The 18,341-nt window shown below is 40.7% G+C and overlaps 1 protein-coding gene across 3 annotated transcripts; it reads left to right on the plus strand.

Annotated features, from left to right (window-relative positions):
- Window positions 1–2,207: 2,207 nt before the first annotated feature.
- Window positions 2,208–13,494, plus strand: TRIM59 (tripartite motif containing 59). Of its 3 annotated transcripts, XM_069973845.1 has the most exons (3): window positions 2,216–2,299; window positions 6,669–6,820; window positions 11,920–13,494. In XM_069973845.1, exon 3 carries the CDS (start codon window positions 11,923–11,925, stop codon window positions 13,114–13,116), a length of 1,194 nt encoding a protein of 397 aa, XP_069829946.1. In that variant the 5' UTR covers window positions 2,216–2,299; window positions 6,669–6,820; window positions 11,920–11,922; the 3' UTR covers window positions 13,117–13,494. The 3 variants fall into 3 exon arrangements, with proteins under 3 accessions (XP_069829945.1, XP_069829946.1, XP_069829947.1); XM_069973844.1 differs by lacking the exon at window positions 6,669–6,820 and having other exon boundaries at window positions 2,208–2,299; XM_069973846.1 differs by lacking the exons at window positions 2,216–2,299; window positions 6,669–6,820 and adding an exon at window positions 7,309–7,443.
- The last annotated feature ends 4,847 nt before the right edge of the window (window positions 13,495–18,341 follow it).

The raw sequence follows: 18,341 nt of genomic DNA on the forward strand, positions 1-18,341 counted from the left end.
TGCCCCCAGAGGTGCCCCATATACTAATAATGCCCCCAGAGGTGCCCCCATATACTAATAATGCCCCCAGAGGTGCCCCATATACTAATAATGCCCCCAGAGGTGCCCCCATATACTAATAATGCCCCCAGAGGTGCCCCCATACACTAATAATGCCCCCAGAGGTGCCCCCATACACTAATAATGCCCCCAGAGGTGCCCCCATACACTAATAATGCCCCCAGAGGTGCCCCCATACACCAATAATGCCCCCAGAGGTGCCCCCATACACCAATAATGCCCCCAGAGGTGCCCCCGTAGACCAATAATGCCCCCAGAGGTGCCCCCATATACTAATAATGCCCCCAGAGGTGCCCCCATACACTGATAATGCCCCCAGAGGTGCCCCCATACACTGATAACGGCCCCAGAGGTGCCCCCATGAGCTAATAATGCCCCCAGAGGTGCCCCCATATACTAATAATGTCCCCAGAGGTGCCCCCATACACTAATAATGCCCCCAGAGGTGCCCCCATACACTAATAACGCCCCCAGAGGTGCCCCTAAAAAAAACAAACATCCTACTCACCTAATCCGCGCTGTGCAGGCAGCAGCTCTTCCTCCTCCTCTTCGGGCTCCATCTTGCGAGCCGCAGGGACGGGACTTCCGGCAGACGTGATGACGTCACATCATCACGCCTGCCGGAGGGGCACATGATCACGGCCCGGCCTCCCATAGGCTGCTGGTATGAAGTGCCGGCAGCCTATGGGAGAGAATACAGGAGGAGGACGCTGACAGGTCCTTCTCCTGTATTCTGATCGCTTTAATGTTAACATTAAAGCGATCAGTGCATCCCGAGAAGCTGCGTGGCCGCAGCTTTTCGGGATGCTCAAAAACAGTTGGCAAGGGGGGCCGTGCGGGCCCCCCTAGCGTAGCGGTCGGGGGGCGGCGGCCGGCGGGCCCGCCGGGCCCCCCCCCGTGTCTCTTAGGGTCCGGGCCCCATACGGCAGTACCACTTGTACTGCCCTATCGGCGGCCCTGGCGTAAGTGCAAAAAAAATACGAGGGCACGGGTATGGGTAAGTATACTTTTGTTATTATATTCTTGCCTGCCTGAGATTTGTCAGTTTAATGGGACTTCTCCTTTCAAGATACTTATGTGGCACCATATACTGTTTGCATAGAGTGACTGACAAGTTACCAGCAGTGAGCCAGCATTGCTGGTCACATACATAGCGCTGTGCAAAGTCGCTATAATAATGTGAAAGGTTTGGTTATATCTGGTATATGTAGGGTGGGCCCAAGGTACCCCAGTCCGACACTGATCACGGACGCTGGCAGCTGCGTGCATCCCCACTGGTCCCATAGCGGATTAGCCGCACATATCCCCGCTGGTCCCATAGGCTTCATTCTATGGTTTGCCAGATTCTGCCTTCCGCCCGTAGAATGAGCGGGTTCATTCTTTGGGTGGACAGCGGAATCTGCAAACCATAGAATAAAGTCTATGGGACCAGATATGTGCGGCTAATCTGCTATGGGACCAGTGGGGATGCGCGTGGCCGCCAGCTGCAGAATCTGTGGGATCACTGGGATTTCATAGTGTGGACAAACCCTAATAGCAGTCACAGCTGATGGTGGGAAACTTCCTGAGCTGCCTTGTTGCAGCCTATTCCAATGCCGGTGGCTGGGATCAGTGAGGCTTCAGCACCAGCCATTCTCTCACAATGTTAGGCAATGGTGGGAGCTGGACAATATGAACCTGGGACGGAAACACCTGAATCCTGAATAAAAAGGTGCAGCCCAATAATACAGCTGTCTATATAGTGTATATGTAATGTACCTGCCCTGTGTATGAGGCTTAGCATTGGCCATGCTACATAGGAGTACATGGGGCAGTTACTATTTAAGCGGTTCCTGATAACTTATGTCAGAAGAAGAGGTTGCGGTACTGATGCGTTATTGCTGCGGTTACACAGGACCGCTGCCTCCTTTACCTCACGCACACACTATGAGGCGTTGTTGGCTTACTCTCCCGGGTGAGCAGCTCTCCCAGCCTGGCCTGTGTGCCGGGAGCGGCTTCCAGCTTTTTCAAATGTCGCCCCCGTTGCAGGCGCCGGTCTCTGTGACTGGCGGCCCCGGGATGATTACTTTCGAAAAGAACGTTTACTATTCGCCGCCTCGTGAGTTTGAATGGAGTGCGCATGCGCAGTGCTGCCGCTCTCCCCCTGACGTCCCATGCAGCCCGTCCAGTCTCCCCGGCTGCCCGCAGTGTACGCTGCGCTGTCACTGACTTCTCCAAGGAAAGTTACTTCTGCACCAAGGTAAGAAGCTCTTCCAGCTCTGATCATGTTCTCATCTGCAGGGCGTCTCTGACTGTGCAGTCATCTATAGTGATGGGATAGTCATGTGTGTCCATAGCTGCACGGGGTACAGCACCGGGCACATCCCTCTGCCTGCAGCACGGCTCAGCCACCTGTGGCTCCAGATGTTGTGGAACTACAAAGCTCAGCACGCTGCAGCTGCTTGGCTATAGAGCCCTGTACTGACAGTGCGGTCACTGTTTCATCTCACCTCCGTTATATAGAATCTGATTCTCTAACATTGTAATAAGATGTGAGGATGGGACTCCGGGGGTCCTGAGCCCACCCTGCGCTACACCGGCAACTTCTACCTCACCGGCAAGCGGTTCCATCACACCAGTATGTATAACAATAACCACCATCATCCTCCTCCTCACTATCACCGTCCCTAACAATGAGGCATCTCTTGTACTACTTCCAATGTGAGCAGTGCACAGCTGTCAGCATATCCACTGTATACAGCCTGATAGACAGCACCGGCTCTGCTGCGCCCCCTGCTGGCAGCACCTCACACTACTCCCAATAGTTGTACCATTACAGTAAGATACGGAGGATGTTTCACTGGGATACTACCATTACAGCAAGAAAAGAATACAAATAATAAGTATTACAGTCTCGGGTACAAAGAGCTGGTTGTGGGCGAATATCTCTGGTTATCTACAGTATCTATCTATCTATCTATCTATCTATCTATCTATCTATCTATCTATCTATCTATCTCCTATCTATCTATCTATCTATCTATCTATCTATCTATCTATCTCCTATCTATCTATCTCCTATCTATCTATCTCCTATCTATCTATCTATCTATCTATCTATCTATCTATCTATCTATCTATCTATCTATCTATCTATCTATCTATCTATCTATCTATCTATCTCCTATCTATCTATCTCCTATCTATCTATCTATCTATCTCCTATCTATCTATCTATCTCCTATCTATCTATCTATCTATCTATCTATCTATCTATCTATCTATCTATCTGTCTGTCTGTCTAAATGATAGAATGATTTCCTTATTTATTTTAGCACCATAGATTTTTTCCTGTACATATGTACCAGTTCTGTATGAAATTTCCACTTCTGCATTTAAATATATTTAGCAAGTATTTCACATTTCCTCAAAGAATCTTTAAAATTCCCCTAAATCAGTCCAGAAAAAAATGCACACAATTTTTTTTCTTTTGCACTCAGTGGTTTTCATATGACAATACTTTAATATGCAGCAATTGGAAGAAAGTGACTATTATGAGGAAAAGAAAAAAAATGTAAGAATAATTGGGAGAAAAATCTGTAGTGTTTTTTTTTTTTTTTTTTTTTTTTCATTTTCTTTTTTAGAGTGTGTTCACATAGTCAGGTTTTAAATTACGATTATTGAATACAAATCCAGGAATGGATCTGATGCAAGAAGACATTTCAGTGTTTTCCTTTATGCATCTCCTCCATTTATGATTTGTTTCTGGCTTTGTTTTTAATAATTTTAATAAAAAATCTCAACATGTGACACCCTAAAAAAAAAAGAAAAAGAAAAATGTTTAATTCACTGTTTGTTAACAATGCACATTGGCTAAAATATAAGCACTTGAGTAGTGAATGATATTATGAAAGTGATCTTTTTAGCAGACAGAAAATTAATATTGGTAAAAAAAATGCTGAGAAAGTAATTCTGTATAAAAAATATCTATCCTGCCATATGGGTGACAACACCATGCTTGAATTAATGCTCAATTTTATATATATATATATATATATATATATATATATATATATATATATTAATTAATTTAATTTTGCTTTAAAATGCAAATTTATAGTTTGAAATCAGTATACTGAAAAAAAAAGTATTATGCACAATAAATAGAATGGAATGGACAGATTGGTTGGTATAGGAATATATATATATATATATATATATATATATATATATATATATATTATACATATTAACACATGCACACTAGATATATATATATATATATATATATATATATATATATATATATATATATATATATATATATATATATATGAGAGTGATGTGTGTAACACATAGTTATATATATATAACTAAAACAAAAATTTTGCACTCCGTGGAGTTAGACACTCGTCGGCGCTGCACTACAAAAAGGAAACTAATATGCTGCTATATAGATCTTGAGGATTCCGTATCCTCAGTGAACATATACTAACTAAATTACCAGTTATGATCTATAGCGCTATAGTACCAAGAAGATGTGATGTTTAAATAATAATATGGCATACCTTAATATGGTATGCCATATTATTATTTAAACATCACATCTTCTTGGTACTATAGCGCTATAGATCATAACTGGTAATTTAGTTAGTATATATATAACTAACTATTAGTAAAATGTTATATTCCTAAATATAATTATAATATTCATAATGTAAAAAGTGTAATAATGCAGACAATTAGTTATATCTTTGTCATACTCCTAAATGTATAGTATTATAAATATAAACTATTGTAGACAATTATATATTTATCATCAAAATATAAGTGATAAAAAAAAATAAAATAAAATATATATATATATATATATATATATATATATATTTCAGGGGAAATATCTTGTCATTGTTATTAACATTAAAATGGTTATTTACTAAAGATGAGGATGAACATACCCTTGCACATTTTAGGTTCACACCTTATTTACTTTTTTATTTATTTAATTACTTTTGTCCTCAAAATATTAGTGCCAAGCACAAACCCTTTTTTTGACTATTTGTAAAAAGAATCCGTGTATGTTTTCCATGCTATTCTTTGCTATAGCTTTTTTTTCTACGTTACCTTCAAATTTAAGTGGTAATCGTAACTGTATATTAGTGTTAGATTTTATGCCTAAAAATACATTGAATTGGATGGTAGAAAAAAAAGAAAAATAGTCCCCACTATACAGCCAAAAAGGTAAAAACCTTTAGATCCTTTTATACTTTGGTTATATTGGGTAAAGTCCAATTTATATAGAAACCTTTCTTGTATGTTTTGGCTTTTGAATAAAAGTAGAGATTATAGATTTATGTATAAATTTGTTTCTATTAATTTTCAATGGTCAGTATAATGTAAAGAACGGGCGTGGCTGGCCGGTGTGGCACAGTTATCACCCCAATGTACGTAATATCTGTCCCAGTTACCACACAGACCCAGGTGCACTGACTGGGAGCTGTTATATCGGAGACTTTAGTGGATTATATATAAACCTGCATTGTATTCAATAGACTGAGAGAATTGCCTTCATTTCAAGGGAAATATCACTTACACTACACTGAATGGAGAACATTTCCGCCCCAGATACTGTGCCATGCTGCATTGTTACTGCTGACTCATTGTCTGGATTCCCCCTAAAAAGACTAGAGAACGGCAGACTCATGGCCAGATGGCAATAGATGCAGGGTTTTTTTTTTTTTTTTAAACCCTTGCAGGCCCAGTCATTTTCCATCCTGTTCCTTATAAAACTGTGCTGTAAAGCATCACCCGAATGATATTTTAAAATCACAGTTCATCTCAATAAACATTGTATTACATATTGATCAGCTCCTGGGGAGGACCTAGTGTTGGGGAGAAAATGAGGTATGGGGGAGGGGGAATTAAGAAACGGCTTGTTAAATGTGGTCTGTCCGCTTTCCTAGTGGTATGACTTTAAATCATGTCTGAGACAAATACAATTGAAAGGACACTAGAGCTGGCCGCCCTTATAAGAAAGACATTTTGGCCAGCAGTTTACACCCTTAACCCTTACACCACTTCCCTCTCTTAATTTGACTGAATGTGCATATTAATCCCTATGGAGGAGGGTGGAGTGAGCAGCTGCCAGTCACCTGTGGCAGTGATTATTCTGAGGGGAAACAATAGAATCGGACAGGAAAAATCCAACCGGTCGATAAATTACCCCCCCCCCCTTCCCAACCAGACGTCTGAGTGTGTCTGATCCCCACACCCTGCATCCTCTTCCACAGTATTTTTCATGTGTATTGGGGGGGGGGGGGGGGGTATGAGCTTTTACAATACAAAAATACAGGATAAAATCGAATAAAATTCCCCTAATATATTATAATAAAATTCTCGATACACTTATCTTTAGAATTTCGTGCTGCACAGGCCAGCTAATCGCACATGCACAGGCCAGCTAATTGCAGCCCATCCTAGTGACAGCATTGTAGTCTGGGATTGCCCGGCCTGATCTACATGCCAGAATGGAAATATGAAGTAATGGCGAGAAAATTTTGGAGAATTCTAAAGTATGTAGAGTGACCTTTTTCTTATTTGAACATTGTGGCCATTTTTTGTATCCCCAGGAATCCCCCTTTAATTCCTGGGCTTTGCCACTCAATACAACATCTTATTCCCTGGAAGCAGTCATTTCACACTAAGAAGTCGCCTGTCCTTCAATGAAACCATTGACAGGAAGTCTAGAAAATGGCAGCCATGTATATCACAACCCTGAAGGGTAATTAGCTTGTTTCATAAGCTGAACTTTTTTTTATAACCTGTATAATGCATGTTATTAGTCTAATCTCCAGGAATTTCAGTATCTGTGCTAGTGATGTCACAAAGTGCAGCCTCATACTAAAGCATTGGGCCAGATATACTAATGCTGTACGCTAGTGAGCATAAACTGACACTGCACAAAGGAAGGATGCACTAAATGTATTACAGTAGCTCATGCTGTTTTAGATCTTTAGACCTATATATATATATATATATATATATATATATATATATATATATATATATATATATATATATATTTATTTAGAATTTATTATCTGGATATAGACCAAAAAAATTGACTCACAATATGAACCGGCCCAAATTTATCTCTGGGCACCTGTGGACGAGTGCCTAGGCTGGCACTTTTAAGAAGGCGGCACTGTTTGTTTCATTTTACCAAGCTATCACTGCACATAACAGCTGTGGCAAAGCTAGGAGGCAAGTTGTACAAGGCAACCTCCTGTACAGATAGGCCTATTATCAGCAGCATGTCTGGGAGCCCAGGATCAACGCCAGCAGAGCGTCCGGCATAAACAACGCCTGTATGAAACGCCTTAAAAGGAACCAACCTGTTAGAAGGTACTATTATGTGGGCAATGTGTGGGATTTTCAGAGCATTTTTTTTTTTATTAATATTTAATACTAGGTGGATATTATTCAGGCTCAGTGCCTAAATACAGGCCTGGATATGACAAGCATTCCTCATTCATGTTAGTCAGGAAGAGGAAAGATTTAAAAAGATTTCCCCAGGAGATCTCATTGGTATGAAAAATATAGTGAATTTTGTTGCCCACAAATATATATATTTTTACATCTGTCTTCATTTTTTTTTTTTAAAGATTGTATCCAGTATAAAATGGGATAATTTTCTCAACCTATATAACTGACAGAAGTTACATCTGAAATATTTTTTTAAGTTATACATACTTTGGTAGAGAATGCATGAGAAGGAATAAGGACTGTTTATATCAAGTTCATATGGATATATTCAAGAAAAAAGAAATGCAAATATTCTATTTGTCTGTATATTTGGTTTTACATGTGTATAACACATAAATCCCATACAAGGCTGGCATACGTTTGCTTCTCTCTGTGGCTGTAGATAGTATAGCAGGCTGCACTTGTCCCACTAGAAATTGCATCTATACATTAACCTTTCAAAGCTATGTCAGATGTATGTTTATATAGCACAAACAGGCTAACAGGTTCCCTTAAGAAAAATACATGATATTGATGGTGCCCACAGCTTTTTGTGGTATTCTGGCCTCCAGACAAAGCCAGAAAAACTGGCAAAGATTATTTGGTTTTTTTCTTGTGTTTTTGACTTTACGTGTTTTTGGTTTTTTTTGCCTTTGGCGTTTTTGAGACAAACTCTACTAAAGGCAAACACCACAGTTTGCAGAAAAAAAAGGCAAACCCTCACCATTCTGAGCTTTGGAAAAACTGCCACAGAGCCAAAAAATGTATGAGGTTCCAACTTTCCCGTAACAGATTGTCGGGAAAGAGAAGGATCAGCCATGTTGAATTCCACCTTCTGATCCCTACAGATATTTTAACTGTTGTTTTTGTTTTTTGTTTTTTTTTTAATGGGATTAGGGTTTGTGTGTGCGTGTGTCTGTATAAAATATATATATATATATATATATATATATATATATATATAATTTTTTTTTTTTTAATTAAAGCATTTGATATTTATTACCTAGTGTGCCAGTTGACTATCTACATACCCTAAGGAATTTATTTTCCTGGGTTGTTGTCCCTACAGATAAGCCACCACCAGATGAGTTTGTCAGCGGCCTTTCCCGCTTAGGAAAATCACATGCATGCTCAGCTGAATAAAGCATATTGACAGTTATTCGCGTTGTTTACAAAATTAGCTAGTTGTGTTTTTTAGGCTACAGCTATTCTTCAGTAGTTTGAGTTTCTATACTGCCTTGGCTAATATGTGCTGAGCTGTTGTCTGTCTTGTGGGATGCTGACATTGTGGTCATATGAGGGAGAAGACTGCTTTGATGGCAACTGGCATTTGATCACCCACAGCCCACCACTGCAGTTGTAAGTGTACTGATATTTTTATGCAACTCACTAGTTCTAACTAACTTGGGACCACAGACGACAGCCTGACATTTGTTTTAGGTATAAACCACATCTACCCACCACTCCAATGAGAATGAAGCGGAGCACTGCAGTGGCTTTTTAAAGGAGTTGTGTCATGAAGCAAAGAAGATAAAATAAAATGTGTACCGCATACATATATGTAAAGGAGAACAAATTTGCTGTTTTTAGTGTTTATATCACTGTACTGTTTTTTTTTTTTTATATCACTGTACCTGATCAATTCCTGGTTTTCTCTCTGAACTATGACCCTGCTGTTGCCATTCAACATTGCAGACTCTCTCCCACCATCCCTCTTGCTTGCATGTAAAGTGAAAACCAACTACCAGTGCTAACGGGACAGAGCACAAGACTGCAACTGCAGATGAGCATGAGTGCCAAAGGTGGTCTGTAACCAAGGGCAACAGGTTATCAAAGGATGCAGGCACATGGGGAGGGGGTTAGTGATTACGTGAATAGTTAAAGAAGTCCGGCAAAAATTTTTATTAAGGTATTGTATTGTCCCCCAAAAGTTATACAAATCACCAATATACACTTATTACAGGAAATGCTTATAAAGTGTTTTCCCTGCACTTACTACTGCATCAAGGCTTCACTTCCTGGATAAAATGGTGATGTTAAGCCCCGACTCCCAAAGCTGTGCGGGCTGTGGCTGCTAAAGAGGATGATGGCAGGGGGATGCTGTGTCCCTCAGTGTCCCCCTGCCATCATCCTCTCCAGTAGCCACAGCCCGCACAGCTCTGGGAGTCGGGTCGTGACATCACCATGTTATCCAGGAAGTGAAGCCTTGATGCAGTAGTAAGTGCAGGGAAAAAAGCATTTTATAAGCATTTCCCGTAATAAGTGTATACTGGTGATTTGTGTAACTTTTGGGGGGCAATACATAGTTACATAGTTAATACGGTTGAAAAAAGACACATGTCCATCAAGTTCAGCCAAGGAGGGGATGGATACAGGGAAGGGGGAGGGGTGATAGGTTCTATACATATGCATTTATATTATTTTACTCTAAGAACTTGTCTAGCCCTGTTTTGAAGCCCTCTACTGTTTTTGCTGTGACCAGATCCTGTGGTAGACTGTTCCACAGATTCACAGTTCTCATGGTAAAGAAGGCTTGTAGCCTCTGGAGATTGAACCTTTTTTTCTCCAGGCGGAGGCAGTGCCCTCTTGTCCTTTGAGGGGGTTTTACCTGGAACATCTTTTCCCCATATTTCTTGTAGGGGCCATTTATATATTTAAATAAATTAATCATATCTCCCCTTAAACGTCTCTTCTCCAGACTAAACTAATGTAATTCTTTTAATCTCTCCTCATAACTAAGGTGCTCCATTCCCCTAATTAGTTTAGTTGCCTGTCTTTGTACCCTCTCCAGCTCTAGAATATCCTTTTTATGAATACTTTTAAAAAAAATTTCACCGGACTTCTTCTTTAAGAAAAGTAAGGTTTATACCAATAAAAAGATGTATAACCTAGATTTGAGTTTATATACATTTGTGTATAAAGTTGTTAAAAAAAAGTATCCATGTCAAAAGGGCTTATAAGATTGAATTCACATTCAAAATCCATTCTATGTATATAAATGGGGTTGTTTTTGCAACATGTGCCAGGACATTTACAGATCCCATTCTGATGGATTGAACAGTTGCAGTATTTTGAACAACAATTTTCTACAAAAAGTTATTCCTCTAGCGTTAATTTTTTACAATATTTTTGAAATTTACAAGTGTACAGTGTTGTGAAAACAAGTCAGGCAGGCCCAAAACATCTGGGCATTTGAGTTACACTTCGAGATGAGCAAATTCATCTAAACGAAGCGTTTTGTTTGGTCTGCACTCCGCTCATCAAGCAGCTGGCCTTCCAGCCCTGTTCCGCTTCCTGACATTTCTTCCAAGATGCTGGGAAAAGCTGAATCCGATCCTGGGAAACTTCTCCCAGTTTCCCAAATTTGGATCCAGCTTTTCCCCGCCACCCAGGGTGAAGAGCCAGGTAGCGGAGCTGCGCTGAAAGGCCGTCAGCTTGATGAGCGGAGTGCAGACCGAACAAAGCGCTTTGTTTAGATGAGCGATTCGCTCATCTCTAGTTACAATAACAATAAGGACCACGTAACCCAGTGAAGAATCCCCCCCTCCCTCCCTATATTTTGTAATTTCTGTATCGGGGGGGGGGGGGGGGGGGGGGGATGGGGCAGCTCCAATATTGGATCAATTACATTGTCACTAGGATGTGATAGCGTTCTATTGTAGACAATTAATGGCTCCTAGGGGGTTTGTGTCTTTGCAGCTTATCTTACAAGTTATGAATAAAACTATGAAATGGATGAACATGCTTTATTATTTTTATTTGGAAACTGGAAATTAGAAGTGTAAATGTTCCATGTTGGGTCACAACTATATACTGAATACTTTTACCATTTATAGCACCTTCAAGTGGAGATCAAAGGTTTTCAAAGTGGTGGCTCTCTTCTCTCTTCATAGCTAGACATGATGGAACATCGGAAAATCTTAGGTTCTATCGAACTTGAACCTTGTCGAACCTTCCGCATTTGATTCCTGATGCCTTCCTGGTATGTGGGGAAGGAGGAGACAGCCCGGGTACCGCCTGGAATGCCGGAATTCCAGACGGTACCCGGGCTGTTTCCTCCTTTCCCACGGACCAGGAAGGCATCGGGAATCAAATGCAGAAGGTTCAAGTTCGATAGAACATAAGATTTTCCGATGTTCCATCATCTCTATTCATAGCTTTTATCCCATGGGGGAATCAAAGTGTTTTGTTTTTTTTTTTTGTTCTAATTTTTCATTAACCTTTTATGGTGGAAACATTTCAGAATTGAAAATTTGATAAAATGACCACTCTGTAGTGATGTAGCCACATCTTTCTATATCAAGTTTCAGTCTCTTACTTATGAGCCTTAAATTTACTGTCTTTGATTTATTTTAGGAAATGGACCATTTAGAAGAGGAAATGACTTGCTCGGTCTGCTTGAGCATATATGACGATCCTCGAATTCTCCAGTGCTCACATTCTTTTTGCAGAAAGTGCCTTGAACACTTAATCAGGTCTTCAGATATCTATATATGGAGATTATCAGTGGGGAGATTGAAATGTCCAGCCTGTCGAGGGTTTACAGATGTTTCTACTGGAGTTCATTCACTGCCAGTCAACTTTGCATTAAAATCCATTGTGGAAAAATATAAAAGTAACCAGCAATCGAAAACCTGTGCCCAACATAGTAGATACCAGTTAAACATGTATTGTCTTAAAGACAGAAAATTGATATGTGGCCAGTGTCTGACAGTAGGACCACATAAAGGTCATCCTGTAGAGGATCCAGATGTTGCTTATGCGAAGGAGCAGCAGACAGCATCTAAGTTACTAGCGGCCCTCAGTAATAAGAACTTTACAGGTGTGTCCTCTGCTATCAGGGCATTAGAGGAGCAAATGTCCAATTGCAAAAACATCATTCAGGAAGACAAAAAAGAGGTGCTAATGTTTTTTGACAATTTAATTGAAATACTGGAGCAGAAGAAGCAAGATTTTTTAGGTTCCCTTAATGATCTGAACCAAGAAATGGTAGATAATTTTGCTCCACAAATAGAGGAGATGAAGCAAATACAAGATGAAGAATTGGATCTAGTGTCTCTAAGTAGCTCCGCTCAGACGGAAGAGTCTCCGCTTGTTTACCTAGAGACTATTTATGACATACAACAAAGAATGATAACCTTGAAGAAGCAGCAGCTGATTCCCACTTACCCTGTTGAGATCTACCCTAGGGTTGGGCAAATATTAAAAGATAAATGGCTGAAGACAAATACTGGAGATGTTCATCTTCTGCCGATACCCAAGTTTGGCATTCATTTTCAGAAGGACAACCAAGAGAATCCAAACACCTCTCAATGCACATGGATATTAGTCGTGTTTCTCTTATTTGTCATTCTTCTGTTATTACTCGGTTACTTAAGCTCAGGCATATCATCAGAATTCACTACTCGCTACTGGACATGCCTCTCTGAAATCATGGGACCAGTTCTTGGTTTTGTAGAGAGCTATGTGCCTGCGGTAAGGACAGTTTCTCACAAGTTTTCTAGCTTATATCTTGACTTTGTTACCCATCTACATTCTTTAATTGGGCTTTAACAAGTTCCTCAACTGTCTGAGACAGTTGAGGAAGGCTTGACGCCAAAACGTCCTGTTTTTTTTACCGCTGTAAAAATCTGATGAATTCTCTAAAATAAAGATTTATGGAAGCATGAAAATGGTGAGTGCCGAGATTTGAACTTTCATGATGTCATAGGAATTTTTTCCTACTACGAGCACCACACTTGACACAGACGTGCCGCCCTAAAAGAATCTCTCTACCTATAGCACAACCCCACCAGGTGAGGGTCTCCCTACACGTTGTCTCCTCCCTGTCTGCTATACCTTTGATCCGCGCTATGGAGCTCTGTCCTTCTGTATTTTGATTAACCACTTCAGGTACTCAGTGACAGATCAAGCATCTGTCACTGAGTGATCGGGACCTCTGTCTTGTTGGATCCGTAATCTATGTATAGAGTCTACTCCCAGGCAGGCTGTATACATAGATCGCCTATAACACTGATCTATGCTATGGCATAGCATAGACCAGTATATGCAATCTAATGATTGCATATTTTACAGTAAATAAGTGTTAAAAAAAAAGTGTAATAAAAAAGTTTTGAAAAGTATAAAAAAAAAACCTTATAAACCCCCTCCCACTAAAAGGTTAAAAGACCCCCTTGCCCATTATAAAAATAAATAAACATATTACATATCGTAGCGTGTGGAATTATCCGATCTATTAAAATATAACATTATTGTTCCCACACGGTGAGCGGCGTAAGTGGAAACAAAAAAAACGCACCAGGATTGCTAATTTTATTAAATTATATATCAAAAAAATTAATAAGGAGCAATCAAAATTTTTCTGTTACACCAATATGATATTAATAAAATCTAGAGATCATGGCGCAAAAAATGACACCCCAACCAGCCCTAGAAGGGCGTTAGAAGGCGAGGAGGAACATTGTATTAATATGACCCAGACTTTTGTGCAAACTAATTGAAAAATGTTCATTTTTTTTAATGGTCCGTTTGTATTTTGGCTTTAAAAAACTCACTTTTGTACATCAGTTAGCATCCGTTTTCATATCACTTTATTTTTCTTCTTAGATTTCTTGCTTCTTATGCGCATGCTCAGTGAAATAACTGATAAACTGTTAACTTGCAAACGGATGTGAACCGAAATACCTTCCTTTTAGATTCGTCCTCATTGACTATAATGTAAAAAAAAATAAACGGAAGTGCACTTTGCATTCGTGATCCGTTTTTTTTAAACGGAATAAAAAATACTGCAAACAAAGTTTTTTCCTTTAAAAAAAAAACAAAAAACGGAACTTGAATGGATTGCATACAAACGGAGCACACTAATAGATCATTGAAATCTTTGGGGATTTTAATGGATCCGCCAGTTTCCGTCTTGCTTACTTCAAAACGGAAAAGGTTGACGGAATGGTGCCGGATGGTCAAACGCTGATGTGAACGTAGCCTTATGCTACTTGTCTGCTATACAGTATCGCCCAACACTATCAATACAAATATCACACAACTTCAGTATTTAGATTCAATGTAAATAAAGATCCTAAATACACCTGAAGTAGGGCATTTTAATGGCCGTCTGCTTACAGCTTTCATATTGTTACAGTTTGCATTGCATGCTCAACGTTTTTATGCATTGATCCATAAAAGCCATCTAGACAGTGCAATGTGTGGCATACAGTACAGAACAATCCTGACTGCAGCCTTATTTTACTCCATACTAAACTATACAATTGTGCAGTGGAATGAGATGCACAGAGTTTTGTACATGCAGCCTTATGGTGTTGTTTACACAGACAGATTTATCTGATAGATTTTTGAAGCCAAAGCAAGGAACAGACTATAAACAGGGAACATGTCATAAAGGAAAGACTTAGGGTGGTATTACACGGAACGATAACCGGCCGAATTGGCCCGATTCGGCCGATTATCGCTCCGTGTAATAAATGCAACGATCAGCCGATGACAACGATCATCGGCTGATCGTTGATATAGGTTAGAACCTATTTTCGTCGGGCGCCGACCGCGCACCGCTGCGTGTAATAGCGGTGCGTGGCCGGCGACTAACGATATACATTACCCATCCACGTTCCAGGGCTGCTCCTGCCGTCCGCTTCTCCCTGCGTCCCGCGCGCGCTCTAGCGTCACAGAGGCCTGTCAGCTGATAGGCCGCTCAGCCAATCACAGGCCGCGGCGGTCCCGGCCTGTGATTGGCTGAGCGGCCTACCAGCTGACAGGCTGCTGTGACGCTAGAGAGCGCGCGGGACTCCCGGGAGAAGCTGACGCAGGAGCAGCCCTGGAACGTGGATGGGTAATGTTTGCCAGTTTAGCAAGGGCTGCAAGGACATCGGTAACGATGTCCTTGCAGCTCTTGTCAAACGATTATCGGGCCGTGTAATAGGTCCAGTAAACGAGCAACGATCTAGCAGATCGCTGCTCGTTTACAGGTATTATCGGGCCCTGCTCGGCCCGTGTAATACCACCCTTAAGATTTTTCCTCTTTTCAAATCCATTGGTTTCCAAAATCTGCCAGATAAATCTGTGTAAACTCACCATTAATGGCAATGTGTAATCAGGAGGAAAAAAAACCTTCCAGACTTGGTTAGTTTATTTCCTCCATGAAGGGAAAAAAAATATATTTTTTAAAAAGCTAGGAAGTTTTTTTTTTTCTTCAGTTAATTTTGTGTAATTTTTCCATAGTACAAAGGGCTTTATTTTTATGTAATTTTTTATGATTATGGTAAAAATGGAAATAAGTGTTTAATTATATTTTTTATTAAAGTGCTCTTTTAAATGTCATCCCCACCCTGTTGCAGTAATTCCTATTCCCAGGGTATGTATAGGAATGGTTCCTGCATACTGTTATGTTTTTGGGGGGCATTTTAACACTATATTTTATTGAGTTTTAACTATGAAAATGGAGTTTTATGTTAAAATTTTATTGTGTGTGAACATGACCTAAGCTTTGCCTACCACTGTCAGAAATAATAGGGTGATTCTTGATAAATAGAAGACTGACAATTGCATTGATATATTCACCATTCTAACTGATATATACATTGGATGTAAATTTGGTCAGCAAGTGCCAGACTTAAAGGGGTAGTGCGGTGGTAAAGAATTATTCACAGACTAACACACATTACAAAGTTATACAACTTTGTAATGTATGTTATGTCTGTGAATGGCCCCCTTCCCAGTGTTCCCCGCCCCCCGCCCATGGACCTGGAAGTGTGGTGCGCTATACTCACCTGTCACGTGCAGACACCCGTCTCCGATCTTCGGCGAGTGACGTCTTCTTCGGGCGAACAGCTCCGACTGTCCCGAATGCCGGCCGCCCTCTCTAGCGTCATCTGATGCTCAGCCGCGATTGGCTGAGCATAACTGTGTTCAGCCAATCGCGGCTGAGCAGCTGATGACGTGGCCGCGTCATCAGCCGCGATTGGCTGAGCATAACTGTGCTCAGCCAATCGCGGCTAAGCACAGTTGTGACGCGGCGGAGGGGGGACAGGCGGCAGCGACTTGGCCGTCCGTCCGAAGAGGACGTTTGGCACAAGATGGCGGACGGCCCTCGATTCGGATCAGGTAATGTATAATGCACCAACACTTCCGGGTACACGGGTGGGGGAGGTTGGACACGGGAAAGGGGGCGATTCACAGACATAACATACATTACAAAGTTGTATAACTTTGTAATGTGTGTTATTCTGTGAATAATTTCTGAGCGCCGCACTACCCCTTTAATCTGCAGTGCAGATATTCTATTTGGCCTGTTCTGTATTTTTTTTCTCTACTTCTATTAAGACAAAATAGTGAAACTCTAAAATCTGTGTACTCATTTCTATTGTAATCCAGTTCCATACAGTGAACACTACACATAAGTTTGTAATTTTGGTGCATAAAGCAAATCTGTGTATGGTAATTGTAATAGTAATATATTCCCAATAAACTTTACTGCTAAATGTGTGTGTATGTATATATATCTATATCTATATCTATATCTATATCTCTATATATATATATATATATATATATATATATATATATATATATATATATATATATGATTTTTTACTTTCCATTTTTCCGTAGTTACAGAATTGCATGTCATTTTACACATTGGAATACTAAATTATAAGGCACAGCAGCATATGTCCTGTCCTAGCATTTCAGGCTATTAATGCGATTTTTTATTTTTAATGATAATGGACTTACCATTTTTACACATGTACAGTATTACCTCCTCCTTTTGTCTGAATTGTTGGTCTTAAGGCCCCCCCCTGCCTCTCTCGCACTCACCTCGCTGCAGCTGCGTTGAATAGCGGCGGCAGCGAGCTGGGAACGAGGAGTAAACGAGCGCTGAGAGCACTCGTTTGCTCCTTTAGACGGCCCGTGGAATAGGGCCATTAGGGTGTTTATAGATTGGTATACAATTGAATTTTCTACTTTATGTTTAATCTAAAACAAAACAAAAATTACTTTGTAATAGAATCAACATCCACATTTGCCTACATTTGTTTTCTACACATACCCTCAGCTGTTGTGTGACCGCACATGTCACAACCTGGGTCCCAGCTCAGACCAGAAAGCAGCCAGGGACCAGAGCGGCGGTACGTGGCCACCAGTGCTGGAGCTGGGGAGGTAAGAGCACGTTATTAATTTTATCCTCACCCTACTCAGCAAAATATATAGCTTTGGCCAGAGCTCTCCGTTAAAGTGACACTGTCACCCCCTTTTTGTATTCTGACTTCTCTACACAGGTGTAATGGGTACATTTAACAGTTTTCATACCTTATTTTATATCATACGTCATGCTGCTTGCTTAAGTAAAAAGTGATATTTTAATCAACTACAGATTGTGCCAAGTGGGTGGGGCTTCACAACAGCAGCGCCACTTAGCTCCACCCACAGCTCCACCGTCAGCCGACCCCTCCGTGACGTCATTGGCACATAGGCTCTGCCTCCTTGATGCCCAATGGTATGGGCCCACCTAGAGGAGGTGGGGCCTAGACCTTTAGGCCAGCCTGTTCCAATGGTTGGTGAGGGATGGGGCCTATATGGAGATCAAGTCATGTAGGGGCAGGGCTAAGTGGCACTGTTGCTGTGAAGCCCCGCCCACTTAGCACAATCAGCAGTTGATAAAAGATCACTTTTTACTTAAACAAGCACCATGATGTATGATATAAAATAAGGTATAAAAGCTGCTAAATTTACCCTTTATACCTGTGTAGAGAAGTCAGAATGCAAAA

Source organism: Dendropsophus ebraccatus, chromosome 6 (genome assembly GCF_027789765.1).
Source record: "Dendropsophus ebraccatus isolate aDenEbr1 chromosome 6, aDenEbr1.pat, whole genome shotgun sequence".
Lineage (NCBI taxonomy): Eukaryota > Metazoa > Chordata > Amphibia > Anura > Hylidae > Dendropsophus > Dendropsophus ebraccatus.